General features: G+C 32.8%; 2 protein-coding genes and 1 long non-coding RNA gene across 3 annotated transcripts in view; 1 reads left to right on the forward strand and 2 right to left on the reverse strand.

Annotated features, from left to right (window-relative positions):
- The window catches only part of LOC136796115 (uncharacterized), a 38,644-nt gene extending 30,266 nt beyond the window's left edge, over positions 1–8,378 (reverse strand). Inside the window, exon 1 of the long non-coding RNA XR_010843814.1 lies at positions 8,239–8,378. This is a non-coding gene — a long non-coding RNA (uncharacterized lncRNA). The remainder of the gene's footprint in view (positions 1–8,238) is intronic.
- A 123-nt stretch (positions 8,379–8,501) lies between these two features.
- LOC106688804 (small ribosomal subunit protein eS7) overlaps positions 8,502–16,744 on the forward strand; it is a 59,577-nt gene continuing 51,334 nt past the window's right edge. Inside the window, exon 1 of the mRNA XM_067048874.1 lies at positions 8,502–8,654. Coding sequence (XP_066904975.1) covers positions 8,508–8,654 — 147 coding nt within the window. The 5' untranslated portion in view covers positions 8,502–8,507. The remainder of the gene's footprint in view (positions 8,655–16,744) is intronic.
- Positions 11,214–16,744, reverse strand: part of LOC106688802 (juvenile hormone esterase) — a 27,934-nt gene continuing 22,403 nt past the window's right edge. The window contains exons 7-10 of the mRNA XM_014433443.3: positions 15,193–15,371; positions 14,374–14,512; positions 14,153–14,276; positions 11,214–11,408 (exon numbers count right to left, since the gene is read on the reverse strand). Of these exons, the coding sequence (XP_014288929.1) occupies positions 11,246–11,408; positions 14,153–14,276; positions 14,374–14,512; positions 15,193–15,371 (605 nt within the window). The 3' untranslated portion in view covers positions 11,214–11,245. The remainder of the gene's footprint in view (positions 11,409–14,152; positions 14,277–14,373; positions 14,513–15,192; positions 15,372–16,744) is intronic.

Below are 16,744 nucleotides of genomic sequence, written 5' to 3' on the forward strand. Positions count from 1 at the left end.
CAGCCCCGTTTGAATTTATGCTGTAGAGTAAATTATAATCAAAATTACCATCAGTAATGAAGCAATATCCTTTGGTAAATATTAAAATTAAAATACCTTAAAACAAAAAATTTCCATCATAGAGCAATTTGTTTCTGTGTCTGTCTATCAAATTTATGTATGAGTATATGTATCTAGATGAGCAGTTCCCAAACCATTTCGCCACTGCACCTTTTTTGGCCTAAAAAAAATTTGCCTAAACGTTTTTCGCCAGGGCACCTTTTTTGGGCAAAATAAAATGTCAACTAAATACTTTTCGCCCCTCTCCAGTCCTCGTCGTCGATTTTTTTCGACCATACTTCAAAAGACATTCTAATCGATTCCACGAGTTACATAGCAGACCTGGTCCTACTCTTCTCTCAGGACGTAATAACTCTTTACGTGAGACCAATCTACGTGACCAAGTTTCCACAGTTGATTTCTGAACAGCTAGGACATCAGGCCCATGTTGAGCTGAAGGTTAGTGATTTTATTCATAGAAGTTGAATTTTGCCATACATCTTGTCCACTTTACGTGCACATAGAACTCTCGGCTTCCTTTGGCTCAGTTCACTTGAGCTTCAGGATCGAGGCACACTTCTCACCTCAATCCTAGCCATCCTCCTCAAGGCTAGTTTAGCTTGTAGTTTTTTGTTAGTTCTCGCAACTCAATAACTCCCCGTCCTTAGATAGTTAGAACTAAAAAACCAAATGGTCTACACCAATCCTACCTGTCCAAATATTCTGTTTACGCCATGTATAGTTATATTAACAAAAAAAGTATTTCCAACTAGACAAAACTATTAAGCTGTACTATCATTAATTAAATTATCATTTCATATATATTCATATAGTTCTATAAACCCATATATCTTTTCTCTGCGATGAGCAATGCAGTGATGCAGGACATTATTTTTTTTTTAAGATGAACTATAGATAGGGCGGTCCCATTAATATATATAAGGATATGGGTAACAAGAATGTGTTCCATTTATTTGGGATACTTGGCGCAAAATTTGGAAGTGGATTCAACGTTACACCTCACTTGAATTGCCTGAGGAAACGGGTGAACCAATCCTTAAACGGCCTTAGTCGTGTGGAGGGCGCAGATACCCAAGGGCAGTGACCGAATATAATGAAGTGGTTCTGGGTATTCTTAGGTATGCACCTCCTACCTAGAACCGGACTCTCTTGCACTCCGACCAATGAGCGCGTTGCTTTGAGTCACCAAGGCGTACCGTAGTATTCTAGGCCTTCTCAATTCCTATTCGGGACATGGCGATTTTAAGCCAAGCTTCATAGCCACGGAATGGATATAAAATCCTTTGCCCCCTTTGTGGTCTTCTATAGATTGCTGAGCACATCATGGACAGCACCACAACAGAGGACGATTTCCCTAAGGTTATATTCGACCGAAGCATTATGTGGAAAACTGTGGTTGGGCCAGTATATCTTAATCGAAGCAGAAGAGTTGCTCCTGGAAGAAATACAGAAGATCTAAGAAGGCAGACCGAAAATTTAACATCATACATGAACGAGTATAACGTCAAGCTTCTGCTGCGCACGTGTATTGTTCAATGCAAGCGAAAGTAGGAAGAAATAAAGAAAATAGAATCACCTTTATACCCATTTTTTAAAAATGTTTGTTTCGAAATTAACAACCTTAAACACATGGAAAACGTTTATAATAAAATTTTATTCAGCTAGATCTGTCATATTTCCAACTAGAATAAATGAAATTTATATGGAAGGATATTCATTCCCAACAGAACTATTGGTATGATGATAAAGATATTGTGAGGCAAGTATCGAATTTTTTTTTTTTTAAATTAGAGAGAAAAACTCCATTGGAAGAGAATTGTGACTGGATTACATCCCGTTGCATAAAAGTTGACGCATGATAGGAGTTCTGTGAAAAATGTAAACAAATGAATCAGTGACATTATAATTAATAATATAACTACAAAGAAACTCTATTTCAGAATGATAATTGCTGGCATTGCTGATTATTTACCCGGGGTGATTACAACAGAAGGAAATGTCGCAGCATTGGTAGACATCAGGGCAGCACATGAGGCTGGAGCAATATCTTAAGGCATAGCCTGCATAATTTCCTAAACAGACAATCGTAATTGTTCCAGGATATCTGATTCTGACCCCCCAAAAAAATGCTTCTAATAATACCAATCTTCATTATGGAACATTTTGTCAGATAATTTATTTAAAATATATGTTCTTGGATATCTTGAGCAACTTCAAGCTGGTCTTAAAAATTAATTTATTGTTATCCGTTCATATCACGTCTTTACACAAAGTAAGTACTATTGTTGAAAATGTTTAACTTATGTAACACACATATATTACCTTAACTTCGCCAAAATGAGCCATGCGCGGGACGCAGTAAGCATCCCCATTCTGTGTTGAGATGTTAGGATTGTAGATAGAATGTTAGAAAACGTGCAAGCTGTTAGTCCTATAGCCAGGAAAAGAAGGATGGTCCTTATTTTAGGATAAGTTTTGAATGTTATTTATAAAATTTTATTAAGTTCTAAATGAAAAGAGGTATTTTAAAGCCATTTCCTTCAAAAACGGCAACCAAGTGAATTTATGAAACAGTTGAATATTTTGCTTCATTTTGTGAATTTTTTAATAATTATTCAATTTTTAGCCAGACTATATAACAAGTATAGTAAATACTATAATAAATATAGTACTCTCCAACGGAAGTTCATTTTATTTTTCAAAAGCCCAAGATTGTTTCTAATTTCAAAATCTGAAAAATGTATTTGATGAATTTAGATATGAAGCTATAGGGTATATATGAAGCTACCCACCCTAACAAAACAACCATTTGTAATTTTTGAATTATAATAAACCTTATTATTCATAGTGGCTGTTTTGTTATTCCACTGATTTTGCTCTTGATATAAACTATTTGATACTTATAAAGTGTCGTATAAATGAATTATATGTACCTATATATATTTTTTGGAAAATATAAATTGAATTTTGTTTTGGGACACTGTACCTCCAGCATAACAGAGATTTATAAATTTAAAGAAATCACATCTAAGCCGGAACTACAAAATAAATAAAAATAATAATAATAAATAACTTACATGATGAGTTTAACAATATATATATATATATATATATATACAACAAAATTGTAGGAAGATATTACGGGTTGCGGAATAATAATAATATAAAAGCACAAATATACTGTAATATATTGTGCATGCATATAACATTATATAAGTTACGGCCTGTCAGTAGACCGAGACCATATCAGCTAACTCATGTGTGTCATTCCACACCCCTATTTCTTTTTTTGTATTTTGCTCTAGACAACGTTTAAGCTATATACTAACATATTTATATAAATATATGTGCTTATACCCATATCTGCAAAGATTTATTCACAAAGTAATGCCAACACCACAAATTACAAACCCCAACCTGTGTACATCGTGGAGCAGCTATAGAGTAAACTAGATATCGCTTATGAAGTTATCATCGTATATAGCGACGTAGTGTTGAATATTTTGAGAGGCCTACCAATCTATTCTTTAGGGAAAATAGCAACCATGGTAAAAACAATTTAGTTTACCTTTTTGAACAATAAAAGACCGGTTTGTGTCGGCGTTCCAGGAATCCATAAGAAAACCTTGCAAACAACCATAATTTTTCAAAGAATTAATGTTTTTTTTACTTTGACCACTTCATTCATGCCATTCAAGGCAGAGTTGATTCATTTCCGCTCAGTGAATTGCTAACAGCTTTTTTTATTATTTCCTTCAAGAGCAACATCCTGTCTAATAAAACAACTTTCGATGTGGAGAAGTTTCACATTTAATGTACTCAATTCATAACCAGCTTGGCTAAAGGATTGAATGGTAATCAGTCACTATTCCATACCTTCAATTCGGAATGTGGCCTTAATTGGAGATCATGAAGAAAACGAGGATTCCTTAAACGTTAAGAAACGCCTTCATTCAACCCTATAAGAAATCTATGAGTAATTGCTTAAACGGTTTAAAATCAAAAAAAGCCACAATATTTGCTTTTTGCTCACATCCTGGTCGCTGTTCAATAGTTCATGTAAAACTTTTTTTTTTTTTAAAGCAACGTTTCATAAAAATTGTACATCAAAAACAGTAGTTGATGAATTTATTTTGGGAAATCTATATCTCAGGAACCATGAGACGTAAAGATGTCTAAAGTAAAGATTAGAACTCAATATTTTGTTAATTTATTTTGACGAATAACATGAAAACTACTACTCTTACGAAGATGAAGGTCATAAACTACTTTATAGCCCATTAAACTAGCTTTAATTTGAGTGATAATTAGTATGTACGTCTCATGGTTCCTGAGATAAAGATTTCCCACAAAAAAATCACTAATTACTGATTTTTTGTTTTATACATTTCATGAAATGTTTTTTTTTTTGTTTTTTTAAAAAACTCTCTCGAGAACTATTGAACCCAAACAGCTCTACTAGTGCCCATTTCAGCAAATTTACTCTGCTTTAAATTATGATCTATTAGGATTTCTATTGTTGTTTTAGTTTCAAAGATATGGAGCGATAATAATTTTTTTAAATATTTAGAAAGTCTCCATTTTGTATTCCCCCTAACTGCACTTGTCAGATTCAACAACGTTGACTTGTAATCATGCGTGGTTTTCATTAAAGTAATACAAAATTGGGATGAAATTATTGATTTTTTTTTCCACCAGGCTCTTGTACTACTAGGAGTCAGGAATTTTAGTGAGTTAACCTCCAAACCAACTCCTGAAATATAAGATTGTGATTCTGCGTCAACTTTTCGTGGTTTTCAGGCATTTCTAAAAGTGTGTTTACATCAGATCATGCCTTTCGACTGATTTCACCAACAATGTTGGCCATACAGCGCTTATTCATCCCTATTCCATCAGTCTGCTGGTGTACCTCAGGGTAGAATCCTTGGTCTTATACTTTATACAGTTTTCACATCTGACATCCCGACCCATCCTAACACTATCTTCACCACCTATGCCGATGATACATGTCTATTGCCAGTGAACAATGATCCTTAAATGGTATCCCAAACCCTCCAATCCCACATCACCACCCTTGAAGAATGGTGTCAAAATCGGAGGATTAGAATTAATTCCAATAAATCCCACCAAATCACGTAAACCAAAGACCTGTTGCCCAACAGTATCCTTTAATAATACTTATTCCTGTCGAACAGATCCGTTACTTAGGACTACATCTAGACAAACGACTGACACGGAATCCTCATAGAACTGAGAGGAAACTGCTCGTCGATTTCGACTATTACAACATTTACTAGACAAATGGTCTAAATTGCCAATCCATTACAAAAGCAGTCTTTTGGGATCTGTATCTACTGATCTAGATCAGTATCTACATGACTATTATAAGGCCTATCTGGACATACGGAGTTCAACTTTGTGGCTCCACTAAACCATCAAATTCCTCCCGAATCCAATCCTTACAGTCCAAAATCCTTCGTAAAATCCTTAACGCTCCTTACTTTGTCACAAATCAAGTCATCCATCATGACCTCAATGTCCCTTATGTTGCCGATATGGCCAGGACCAGATACCATTCCTTCCATGGAAAACTTCCCAACCACCCAAATTCACTTGTTTCTAACCTGACTTCTCCTTCATTACCTAATAATCCTAACAGGCATCTGAAAAGAAGATGGCCCGGGGATCTTCTCCACTAGAAATGTTATTGGAGTTCTATCAATGGGTAGATTCTCCACATCTTTGTATCATGTCACTATCTCACCTACAGCAAATTTACTTGTTGTATATATGTTATACAGTTGGAAGTAACAATAAATAAATGATTAAAAAAAAAAATGTTGGCCATAAAACCAAAGTTTGCATTTGTTGTTAATGAATGTTGAAAGCATCACATAAGCTCAAGGTATCAACTATGGCAGATTTAGTTCTCGCCATGACATCAATATACTCAACTCTGGTATCCTCGTGTCTTAATCCTGTATTAAAGAAGACCTTGTATTTAAACAGTTTAAGCAAAGAGATAAATATTTTTAAACAGATAACTGTTTATCACTTTAGAGAGCCTAGCTGATAGCTGTGATTTAGCAAAAACAGTATTATTTCAATAATCTCTAAATATTCCGATAAATTGGATAATACCAAACGATAACCGTTATCAGCTCAGCCTTCATCCGATTTGAACCATAAGTAAACATAATTATGTTATGTTATTTTTCAAACACATACACCAATAAAATTATTATAATATAATAATATACTATTATTATATGATAATTATATTATAATTTACTGCAGTTAGACATCGTTAAATGTTTATACGACGATTGTAAAAAAAAAGTTAAAAATCATGTACGTCACTGATTATAATCGATGTCTCTAATAGCCATCTAAGGATGAAGTATATTGGTACGTATTAGCTTATTTTTTAATAAAACCAATCATGATGAAAATTTCTTCTAAAACAATTTTAACCGTAAGGTCCCTCTTCCCTAAAGGGAAGAGATATTCTTAGTTTTGAAAAAATAACAACAGTAGCTTAGTGGAATCCGTTCTGACCACTAAATTATAAAATCTCTATATGTAATATTGAACCGAAAGATAAATAAAATTAACATAATCAAACTATGTACATGAAGTAATAAGGAGAGGATAAAGTAAGTAAAATTTTGAACCTATATAACAATAAAATAAAAACCCTAATTACATTTACACTAGTAGGTACAATATTAATACTTTTGCCCTGTGGATCCTTGATCCCACTCTATCACCCACGCATGAGGGATAGAGCATGGCTCTTTCAGATCCCAGCGCAGTTCTCTCACCGTGTCACAGGTAATAAGCCACTGGAAGCTAAGTGGGCCAAAGATACAAATACTCTATATCAGCGGAGCATTTGGCCGTTGCCAGGATTTCCATTGTCGATTTTATTTCACAATACCTCTCTTGGCCACTGCCGTTTCAACCTTCGAGGATTAGCATGATTCGGAAGGTTTATATGGAATGTTGTGAATTTGGTTGATATGAGGTCAAGGACAGAAGGGATATGAAGGTCATGGTGTAGAGTTCTGTTTGAAACGTTATAGGTTGCATTGACTATGGTCTAAGGATTTATATTGAAAGGATTGCATACGTTTGATGTTCCCCAAAGTCCAATCCGTAAAGGTCCTTATATGTCTGGGGATAGTCATGTGGATTAGAAGTTTGTCTGATAGATGAGAAGTCCTGCTGAGTAGCCAGTATAGTTGGTTGAATCGTCTCTTAAGTTCTTTTTTGTTAGCAATTAAGAAACCAAGAGTCACTACGGAGTGTGAAGGTTTTGTCCCTAAAGTGTCAAACGTTATCATTTCAGAGAAAACCTTAAAGAGCGATTCCACTGAGGCAACAGATAGAATTCAAGTTGCAGTACAGTGTCGTCGTTATCCAACACCAGTGGTTCGGTGCAGCTTGTATCTTGGCGGCGATATCTCCTACATATTGATTTACTTTAATAGTGGCACATATGACAAACAAGTTTTTTTAAATTTTGTGTTTGATATATCCTATAGTCTGGTGTTACTTTGTAACAACCCCAATAACTTTGGGATGGTTTGAAGTATGACCTCAGGTGGTAAAGGAACCCCTGTCTACTTTACTACCTTTGAATACGTCTATTTAAAATGGATTCATAAACATTTTTTGTTAGATGTGCCCACAATGAAAGCAAAGCTGCGACATAAATTACATACAGTCCTAATAGCAAGGATAAAAATAAAGGACATAAAGTCCTTACACTTTTCTAGCAAATACTCGAAATCTTCTTTATTATGCATGTAAAATTGTAAAACAAAGTTCGATGGTAAGTAACTAACTTTTCGAATAAGTTATAATATTTTTCTTCGCCGTCATCTAACTTTTCCCGAATCAATTTAAATATTATAAATTCATAAATTAATCAATGATATTTTTTTTGTGATGGGTATCTTAAAAGAAAACATTATTTACTTGGCCGACCCCCAATGTATGTCTCTTGACTATTAAAGATATAAATAATTTTATTTAAAAAAAAATACCTGATATATTATTTTACACTATTCAGTATATGGAAATGGTGTGAGAGAAGGGACATTTTGATGGGTTGGTCTGGTACTGGTAATTGGAGAGGTGTACGTCTACTTACATTTACCTTTCAACACTTACTACTTATATATTTGATGAGTGCGTAGCCTTGAGGAAGATGGTTGGCCTCTGCAAATGCCAGCATGATCAACGTACCTACCAACACGATCACTTTCATTTCTAGACTCAGTTGTGCCTTACGTATGTTGTGTATTTCAACCTCATGTGAATCTTATCGATTCGTTATCTGAGGCTATAAGCTATTGTTGGTAGGAGAGATGAGGAATTATAGGTTACCTGATTAACAGTTTCCCAACTGTGCTGGCACTCCGATTATGCCTCAATTGAAAATGTATCTTAAAAATAAAATTATAATTTCAATAGTCTTACGTTACCTTCTGCAGAAATCAAATTCAAGAAATCCTTCAGAACATGTTTGTAGAACCCCTTTGAAGTATTCTGACAGCAATCCGACTTTAAATATTGAAAATCACTTCGTGAGTATATATAATTATAATATAAAGCGGTTTATTTTTATATTTTTCGTATCCTCTTGTGGAAAAAAATTATGAGCAGGTACACTGATCTCCTCTACCCTTCTTTTACCCAGAGGTATACTAAAGTTTATTAATGTACGCCCACTGTCTGCAGAGAGTAGCAGGCGCCAACTTGCTCTTTATTCGGTTCTAAGCCTCTGAATTGGTTATAGCACGATTCTGAAATGTCCATTTGATGCAATTTTTTTAATTATTTATTTATTGTAATTTACAACTGTACAAAATAATACAATAAGTAAATATGTAGTATGTTTCATATACTCTTGAAAATCTTGGGAAGGAACCACCCATTGGCGGTACTTCAAACATTAATTTAAACTAGAAGGTCTCGTGGCCATCTTCTTTTCAGACGCCTCGGAGGATTATCAGGGATTGTTAAGGATGAAAGTTTAAGAATTAATGGGTTAGGATGGTTAAGGAGTTTGGAATAAAAAGACGCATATCTGGTTTGGATCAAATCTGCAACGAATGGGATGTTAAGGTCTTTATGAATGAGTTTATTTGTGACGTAATAAGGAGCATCAAGGATTTTACGTAGGATTTTGGACTAACGATTGGATGTGGGAAGAATTTGATGGTTTGGTGGAGCCCCAGAGCTCAATTCCATATGTCCAAATTGGTCTGATTATTGTAGTGTATACTAATTTTTTGTAGTGAATGGGAAGTTTAGAGCGTTTGTCAAGTAAGTGTTGTAGCAAACGAAATCTACGAGCAGTTTCTTGTCGTTTCAGTCTTGTGTGTGGATTCCAAGTAAGTCTCTTCCAAGTAAGTCAAGATGGAGTCCTAAGTATCGAATCTGTTCAACAGGCGTTTTGATGCAATTGAATTCGTGTTTAAACATATGGTGTTGTATTGTTTCAACTTTGGGTAATCATTTATCTTTTCATGGATGTACCTATTCATTTGGTCTTATCAGATAGTTATACAGACACCAGCACTTGGGAAATACTGTGGGTCCAGGTTTAGTGCAACAGTGTCACATGGGAAGAGTTGCAAAGGGCGCAAAATGTTTATGGCCGGCACTACTGAGTACCTAGGGCCCTGCTTTGGGTTTTATATCTAGGTGTATTTATCTTATAACAGATCTTATAACCGCAAATTTTGATCTATCCTTAGTTATATATTTATCGTTTATACTTGCCCACGCTCAGCGGAGAAGGGGGAGAGTTAAAGGAAGATAATTTAAAAAAATAAGTATAATCACCAAAAGGGAAAAAATACAAAACAATAAAGAATAAATTGCTCGTTAGGCGCCACGTTATTTTTTCCTTGGAAATAACGATAACCCCGAAACAATATACCCACAATATACCCTTATATTAATAATAATCGAATTATAACCACTGGCGAATACCTTTACATGTAGATAACAGAAAACCTAGGGGTGTTACCTTCCACCTGTTGAATTATCGAAATATTAAGTAAACATAACCAAAAAAAAATAGGTAAAATTAACAAGTTGAAAGCAGTGTACATGCATAAGAATGAACAGAAGAACTATATGTACAAAAGTTTAATAATAAGAAGAAATATATGTACACAGAATGAAAAAGGAAAGAAAAAAATTCATATAAATTAATAAAACAATGAGAACTTATAGGTTGACTTAACTTTAACTAAAATGATTAACCTTATCAACTATTATTTACTTTACTGCACAAAGGAATATAAAAGTGATATTAAAATAAAATTTACTGGAAGATTATTGATTGACCGTGTGTATAGATGAATGGAATATGGTCCGGGTGCGGTAAAAAAAAACTCAAATAGTAGATAATTATACTATTTTATTGAGCCAACGTTTCGCCCCACGTTGCAGGGCTTCGTCAGGGCTAAAAATAATATTTAAAATAAAATTTAGTTCGAACCCCACGTAGTCTTTGGGAGTACTTCTGGCAGAACACAAGGTTCTCCGATATTTCCTTTCTGGTCACCGTATCACCAGAATTATAGAGATATAATCTCTAACGATGTAATGCCACAACTCTCCTGTTCAGGACGTGCTGAAGATTCTCCTTCACAAAACCAAAGCCCACTCGTCTAAACATATCGCTCGTGTTTTTATCTTACCATGGCAATCGTATCTATCGTAGACCAAGTTTGTTTTGGGGTATCATGGAGTCAAGTGGTACCGCTTCTATAATTTATTCTATTGCGGGCCTATAGTTTTATGTTTAACAATATGAGCTTAATGGGCATTGTTCAAAAGATTTTCCCCTTTAAACTTTATTTTAAATTAATATTTAATAATAAATATAATGAATGCCACTAAAAAACAACAAAGTTGTTTATCGTAAAAAGATTTATTATAATTTTTTGTTTCTTAACAACGTCAAAATAATTAAAATACTAACTACTTGTACAGCTTAAATGCCAGAAAGGTTACAAAATTTATAATTTTAGAAAACAAATAAAATATTTTAAAATTATTCAAATCTTTTTAATCTCTTCTCTGAAATGGAAGTTGAATAATCTGGGAGCTAAACAAATTTTACAAGATTATAAGGCGAGTAAGTTTATTGTGCTATAAATTACATGAGTTTGTCTCGGAAGTTGAGTGATTTCCAGAAATTATATCTCTCAGTTATAAGACCTTTCTTCAACTCGAAGCCGTTCTTGGTTATTTCCATGTAGTTCTCAGCTGGGAGGTAAGGTTTCCATTCTGTTTTAGTCACCTCGGGGACTGTTGGAGTTCTACAAAAAAGCATATTATAACTTTTATATTAAACAAATAATATTAAAAAAACATTAAAACATAGATTTTTCATAGGCCTTATATGGAAAATATCACATTTCTTGTCTGAAAATTTCACCAAATGGCTGTAAATACGAAAGGGCCTCACAATCTACTTACCCTATGGCACTCAACCTTGAGTTGGTGCTTACACAGTTTCAGAATTGATATTTTTGTGGTACTAATTTTCTAATTGAGGTTTTCAGTTGACAATTCGACTAACTACAAATTCAACAGTTTTCGGAAAAGCATTTCTAACATTATTTATCATTGCGAAATTTTAACTTTTTTCTTTGTAAAAAGTATGCCAGAAATATAAAAAATAAATCAATTTTATAAAATTTACATTCTGCATTATTTTTATTAGTCCTAACAATGTCAGATAGTTGATTATTCCAAAGAAACAAAATTTTAAACCCTGCCAGATTTCAATTTGGATATAATCTATCTGATATAAAATGTGACCTCATTTTACATTGATTAACCGAGTTAAATCGAGAACATTATAGTTGTTTTTGAGAAAATTGATAAAATGTGAAAAATCGATTCTATAAAGAGGTGCTTCTGATCAGTTAATTTTAATCGAAAAAGCAAATGTCTTCTATCTGTTTGAAACTTAGTATATAATTTCAGTTTCGTACGACTTTTCGTTTTTATAATATTTTAATTTCATTTATCAATTATAACAAAATAAACATATAGCCTCAACATTCCTTATTTATTCCCTTTTAATATCTGACGTTTCGGTCAAGCAGGCCATTTAATTTCAAGGACAACCTATTAATTAACAGCGTTAATTACAATTCTTTTATTATGAAATTTAAAAACATTATTAACTATAAATTTGCATATCTTAAAAATTAATCTCACAACCTCACATTACATTAGTCGTATTAAGTTAAATAAATTTATTTAAGATTTAATAATTTTAATAATAAAATAAAGAAGAAAATAAACCCAATAGAATTCGGAATATAATTATAATATACCAAACCCGGGTTTGTGAGGTAGGTTAATCAATTTGGTGTTGATAAGTTAGCTGATAATACTATAACAAAAATTGCAAATAAAATAATTAATGCTAAATGAAAAAGTATAGAAATATAAATAATAAAACATAAAATGATACAAGTCAATTAATAGCAGATATATGTTATTCACTATTTATCTGTGTTAGATTAATTTTAGTATATTATATCAGACATGAATTATATTATATATAACAGCCTGCAATATCTTTATAAGACTAATATAATGGGAAGCTGTGAAATTGAGAATTAAGGCATGCTAATTTGTATTAAACAATATTTTTTAAATTGTTAATCATAACTTTTTAACTAAAGCTGTAAATTAACAGATGACCAGCTTCATCTTTAAGGACAATAGGCCCAAACGTCGGATACTTAAATTGAATCAATTAAGAATGTTGAGGTTATGTGGATATTTTGTATCATAATTGATAAATTGTTTCCAATTTTTAAGCTTAACTCTGAGAAAGAATTATAAATTTTATTCTTCCTTTTTTTTTTTGGTTATAAAGATTATTTTTTGACCAGTATATCTTTTCCCCTGAAATATTTTTTGATGATTATGAATTATATTTTTTTTTGTTCTTGGCTAAATATGATTATTGTTTGAGCATGTAATCCTCAATTTTTTTTTTGTCTAAAACTAACAATTTTAAATGAGGTGTATATAATTGACCGTAGATTACTGATTGAAGAACATGGTTGGGGTTTGCGGTTAGCAAAGGAACAACATAAATAAACCAAAAAATATTTATTTATGCCGACGTTTCGACCTGATTTTCAGGTCTTCACCAGGGCTCTAAAAACAAAAAGACAACAACCATCATTTAGAGTGAAAAAAAATTAAATAAATAAAATTTTATTTTTATTTATATATTTTTAAAAAAATATGTTGTCTACGGTAACAAGAAAAAACGAAATTGATGAGGAAATAAAAGCTAAGTTAAAGGCGGGAAATGCTTGTTATTTTTAAATTTCGAAACTGCTTAGCTCGCCTCGTGTCTTCTATCGAAAAACCTAAAAATTAGAATCTATAAAACTAGTATCCTTCTCACTGTTCTTTATGGATGCGAGACGTGGTCTCTTACATAAGGTATGAACAGCGCCTTAGAGTTTTCGAAAATAAAAAATAAATTAACGGAAGAATTTAGAAAACTATACAACACTGAATTGAGGGAACTACATCCGGTAAATTTAATTCAGGTTATAGCATAACGGCGTGTAAAGAGCGGATCCCTAAAATGTTAATTAACACTGATCCGACGGGTAAACGTCCGAGGGGTAGAAAGAAACGTAGATGGGAGGATTGCGTTAAAACTGATTTATTGGAATTGGGTTTGGATGGGCATCACTGGAAGGATGAATGCAGAGCTTTTAGTGGTATCGGCATCGAACCTTCGGGTTCTTTAGGCCTTCATTATTATTATTATTATCTTTGAATGCGTATGTATTGTTATTTTTTCATAAACTACTATTTTTTCATAATATCAGCTTACTCATCGCAAACAACTGCCGTCTGTATACATCTACTTTTGTAAACAAAAAATATGTGAACATTTTAAACTTATATCTGTTATAGCACTAGTTGAAATTTTTTCTTCGCCTTTTACGAAAGTCATGAGTATAAAGATTTTCCATGTTCATAACAGTATCTAGTTTTATCATAAAAATTATACCCGTCTTTGATGAACTTAGTCCATATCTTGATCAGATTTCTAGACATATCCAGATCTTTGCCTGCGTGAGGAGGCATCCCATGCACTTCCCAGATATACATTGCTTCGTCAGTGTGGAATGCTCCTAAAAAAATAAAACAACAAAAAGATAATTTAGTTTCTATTTACTTCAATAGAAAGTTTGGATTCCAATAGTCTAAAAGGATTCTATTGACATTTACCTGTGGCTCGGCTCTTGTCGCCGAAGAACTCTGACATAGTGTGCTCACCGATGTAGTCAAAGTAATACATGTAGACAGGGGCAGTGTGGAGCACGGCGCCTTCCAGGACTCCAAAGGAGAACCAGTTGTCACCGATCATCTGCAAACCGATGTAGGTGCGTAATATTTTGATTTCGGTCAAATATACACATTGCTGCTTTGCTTTAATAGGGACAAATTGAACGAAAACTTTTTTATTTATTTTCTATTTGACGCATGTCATGAATTGTACCGTAGAATCGTGTTACTTTGTGAAAAATCAACTTGGTCCAATTAAAAATAAAATCAAAACTATTTATAGATGTGCCACTAGCAAAGCAAAGCAGTGGCATAATCGAATAAATTCTAAATGTTTAAAAGTGTCCCGACCGCTTTAATGTTATAAATTGTTAATTGAAAAAAATTAACGATTTCTAACTCCTTCATATCAAAAATGGGGTTTAACCCAGGATCAAAACTAGAGGGGAGCCATAGTTAGCCATAGGAGAGGGGGGGGGCAAGCCATATCAATCAGGTTGTGGCATTTTAGCATGAAAAAAGAGAATGAATCCAATATTTTAACATCATAATATATAATAGTTCCAGTGATTTATTAGTTATTATAACTAGTATTTGCTTTAAAAAAAAAATCATGTTTTATTAAATTAATAATTTTTTCAATCTTGGGGGGGGGAGGGGTGACAGCTGCACCTTCTAGCCCCCTCTGGATACGCCCATGTCTCATATCCTAACTCATATGACATTCATTATGCTTCATATGGTTTTATATAGTATACTCACATCGGTTAGATTCTTGAAATTGTCGACGGTGGATACGCTGTCTCCAGTGAAGTAGTAATCTCTTACTTTGGCCATTATCTTATTAGGGTCAGAAGAAAAATCCGGCAGCATCAGCGTATTTGCAATCTTATTGTTGAAGTCGGATTCTAATTGGGAAACGTCGAAATTCTTCGTGAAAACTGAAAAAAGAAGAAAATAATGAAAAATTATAAAATGTGAAGATGGTCTAGGTTGCGGTAAAAAAGAACCAAATCGATTTCAACTATTTACTATCTGACGTTTCTCCCCACTTTGTAGGGCTTCATCAGTGCTGTTCAATATTCGCCTATAATATGTACTCTAATTTATAGAAATCAAAATTTGTTTGTTGGTACTTTATGCCCTCACATACAGTTCATCCGATTGTTATGGATCTTTTTCCTTAATGTTCAGAATTGTCCCTAGAAGATTATAGGCTGGACCGATTTTTTCGGTAAAAATAAAAAAGTTATTAACAAAATATAGCATTTTTGGCGCCTGGCTCATCAGAAAGTATACATTTTTTCATGGTTATTATATGACCTATTAAATGATTTTTTATTTACTAAAGATTTAAAAAAAACTGAGGTTTTGATTAAAGTAAGCCAACAATACTTTATTCAGTAAAAAGCAAATCATATTTCATTTTTCAAAGAAATTAAAAAACACTAATATTGACAAACAGTGAGAGTTATTATGTAAACACTATTCATAGTTTCTATAGTATATAAATGACAATATCATTGATAATAAAATTTTCTAAAAAAATAATAAATCAAGCAGACCAAATTAACGATTATACAGCGAGTTAGCTGTCACCATTTATATAACTATAGTTACCGTATATATATATATATATTAATTGGCATCAAAGTTTCAATAGTGTACAATTAATCCATTTACTTCCTCAAACATAGCAACAGCAAAGCACTTCTGGGTCTGCTAGTTTCTTATGAAATTTAGTTCTGATACTTCATCTATCACAGTAATATTCAAGGATTTTGTTGACTTTATTTTCCGTTTTGAATAAGAAAATTTGTAATTCACTATATGTTAATATCTGTGATTTTATTAAATAAATACTGCTTTGCTAAATTAAAAAGGAAAACGATGGTTTTAACTATAAAGTAATTATATCATTGATTATTCAATACGCTTCTTATTAGACCTACCTCCAGCCGTAAATGTAGTAGAGAAGAGGTTGCGTAAGACTCACTCATTCCTATCCCATCACAAACGCCTCTGAAATGTCAGTATGTAATACATCAATATGACCATTATCTGTATCCTTCAGAATACACTTGCTCCTCAGGATATATTATACTTACTCCTCAATAATTTTGAATTAAACCCTGATATATTAACAACTCTTAGGAATGATTATAAAATAATAGAACTAGTTTTTAAATTTTTAGTCACAAAACATATCACCAATATAACTTGGAATGAACAACTTGTAAAAAAAAATTAAGCATGAATGAATAGAAATAAATGGCGCAAATTGTTACACCATTAAACAAGAGCAAAGGAAATA

This window comes from Halyomorpha halys, unplaced genomic scaffold (assembly GCF_000696795.3).
Source record: "Halyomorpha halys isolate HHAL.00 unplaced genomic scaffold, Hhal_1.1 Scaffold1207.1, whole genome shotgun sequence".
Lineage (NCBI taxonomy): Eukaryota > Metazoa > Arthropoda > Insecta > Hemiptera > Pentatomidae > Halyomorpha > Halyomorpha halys.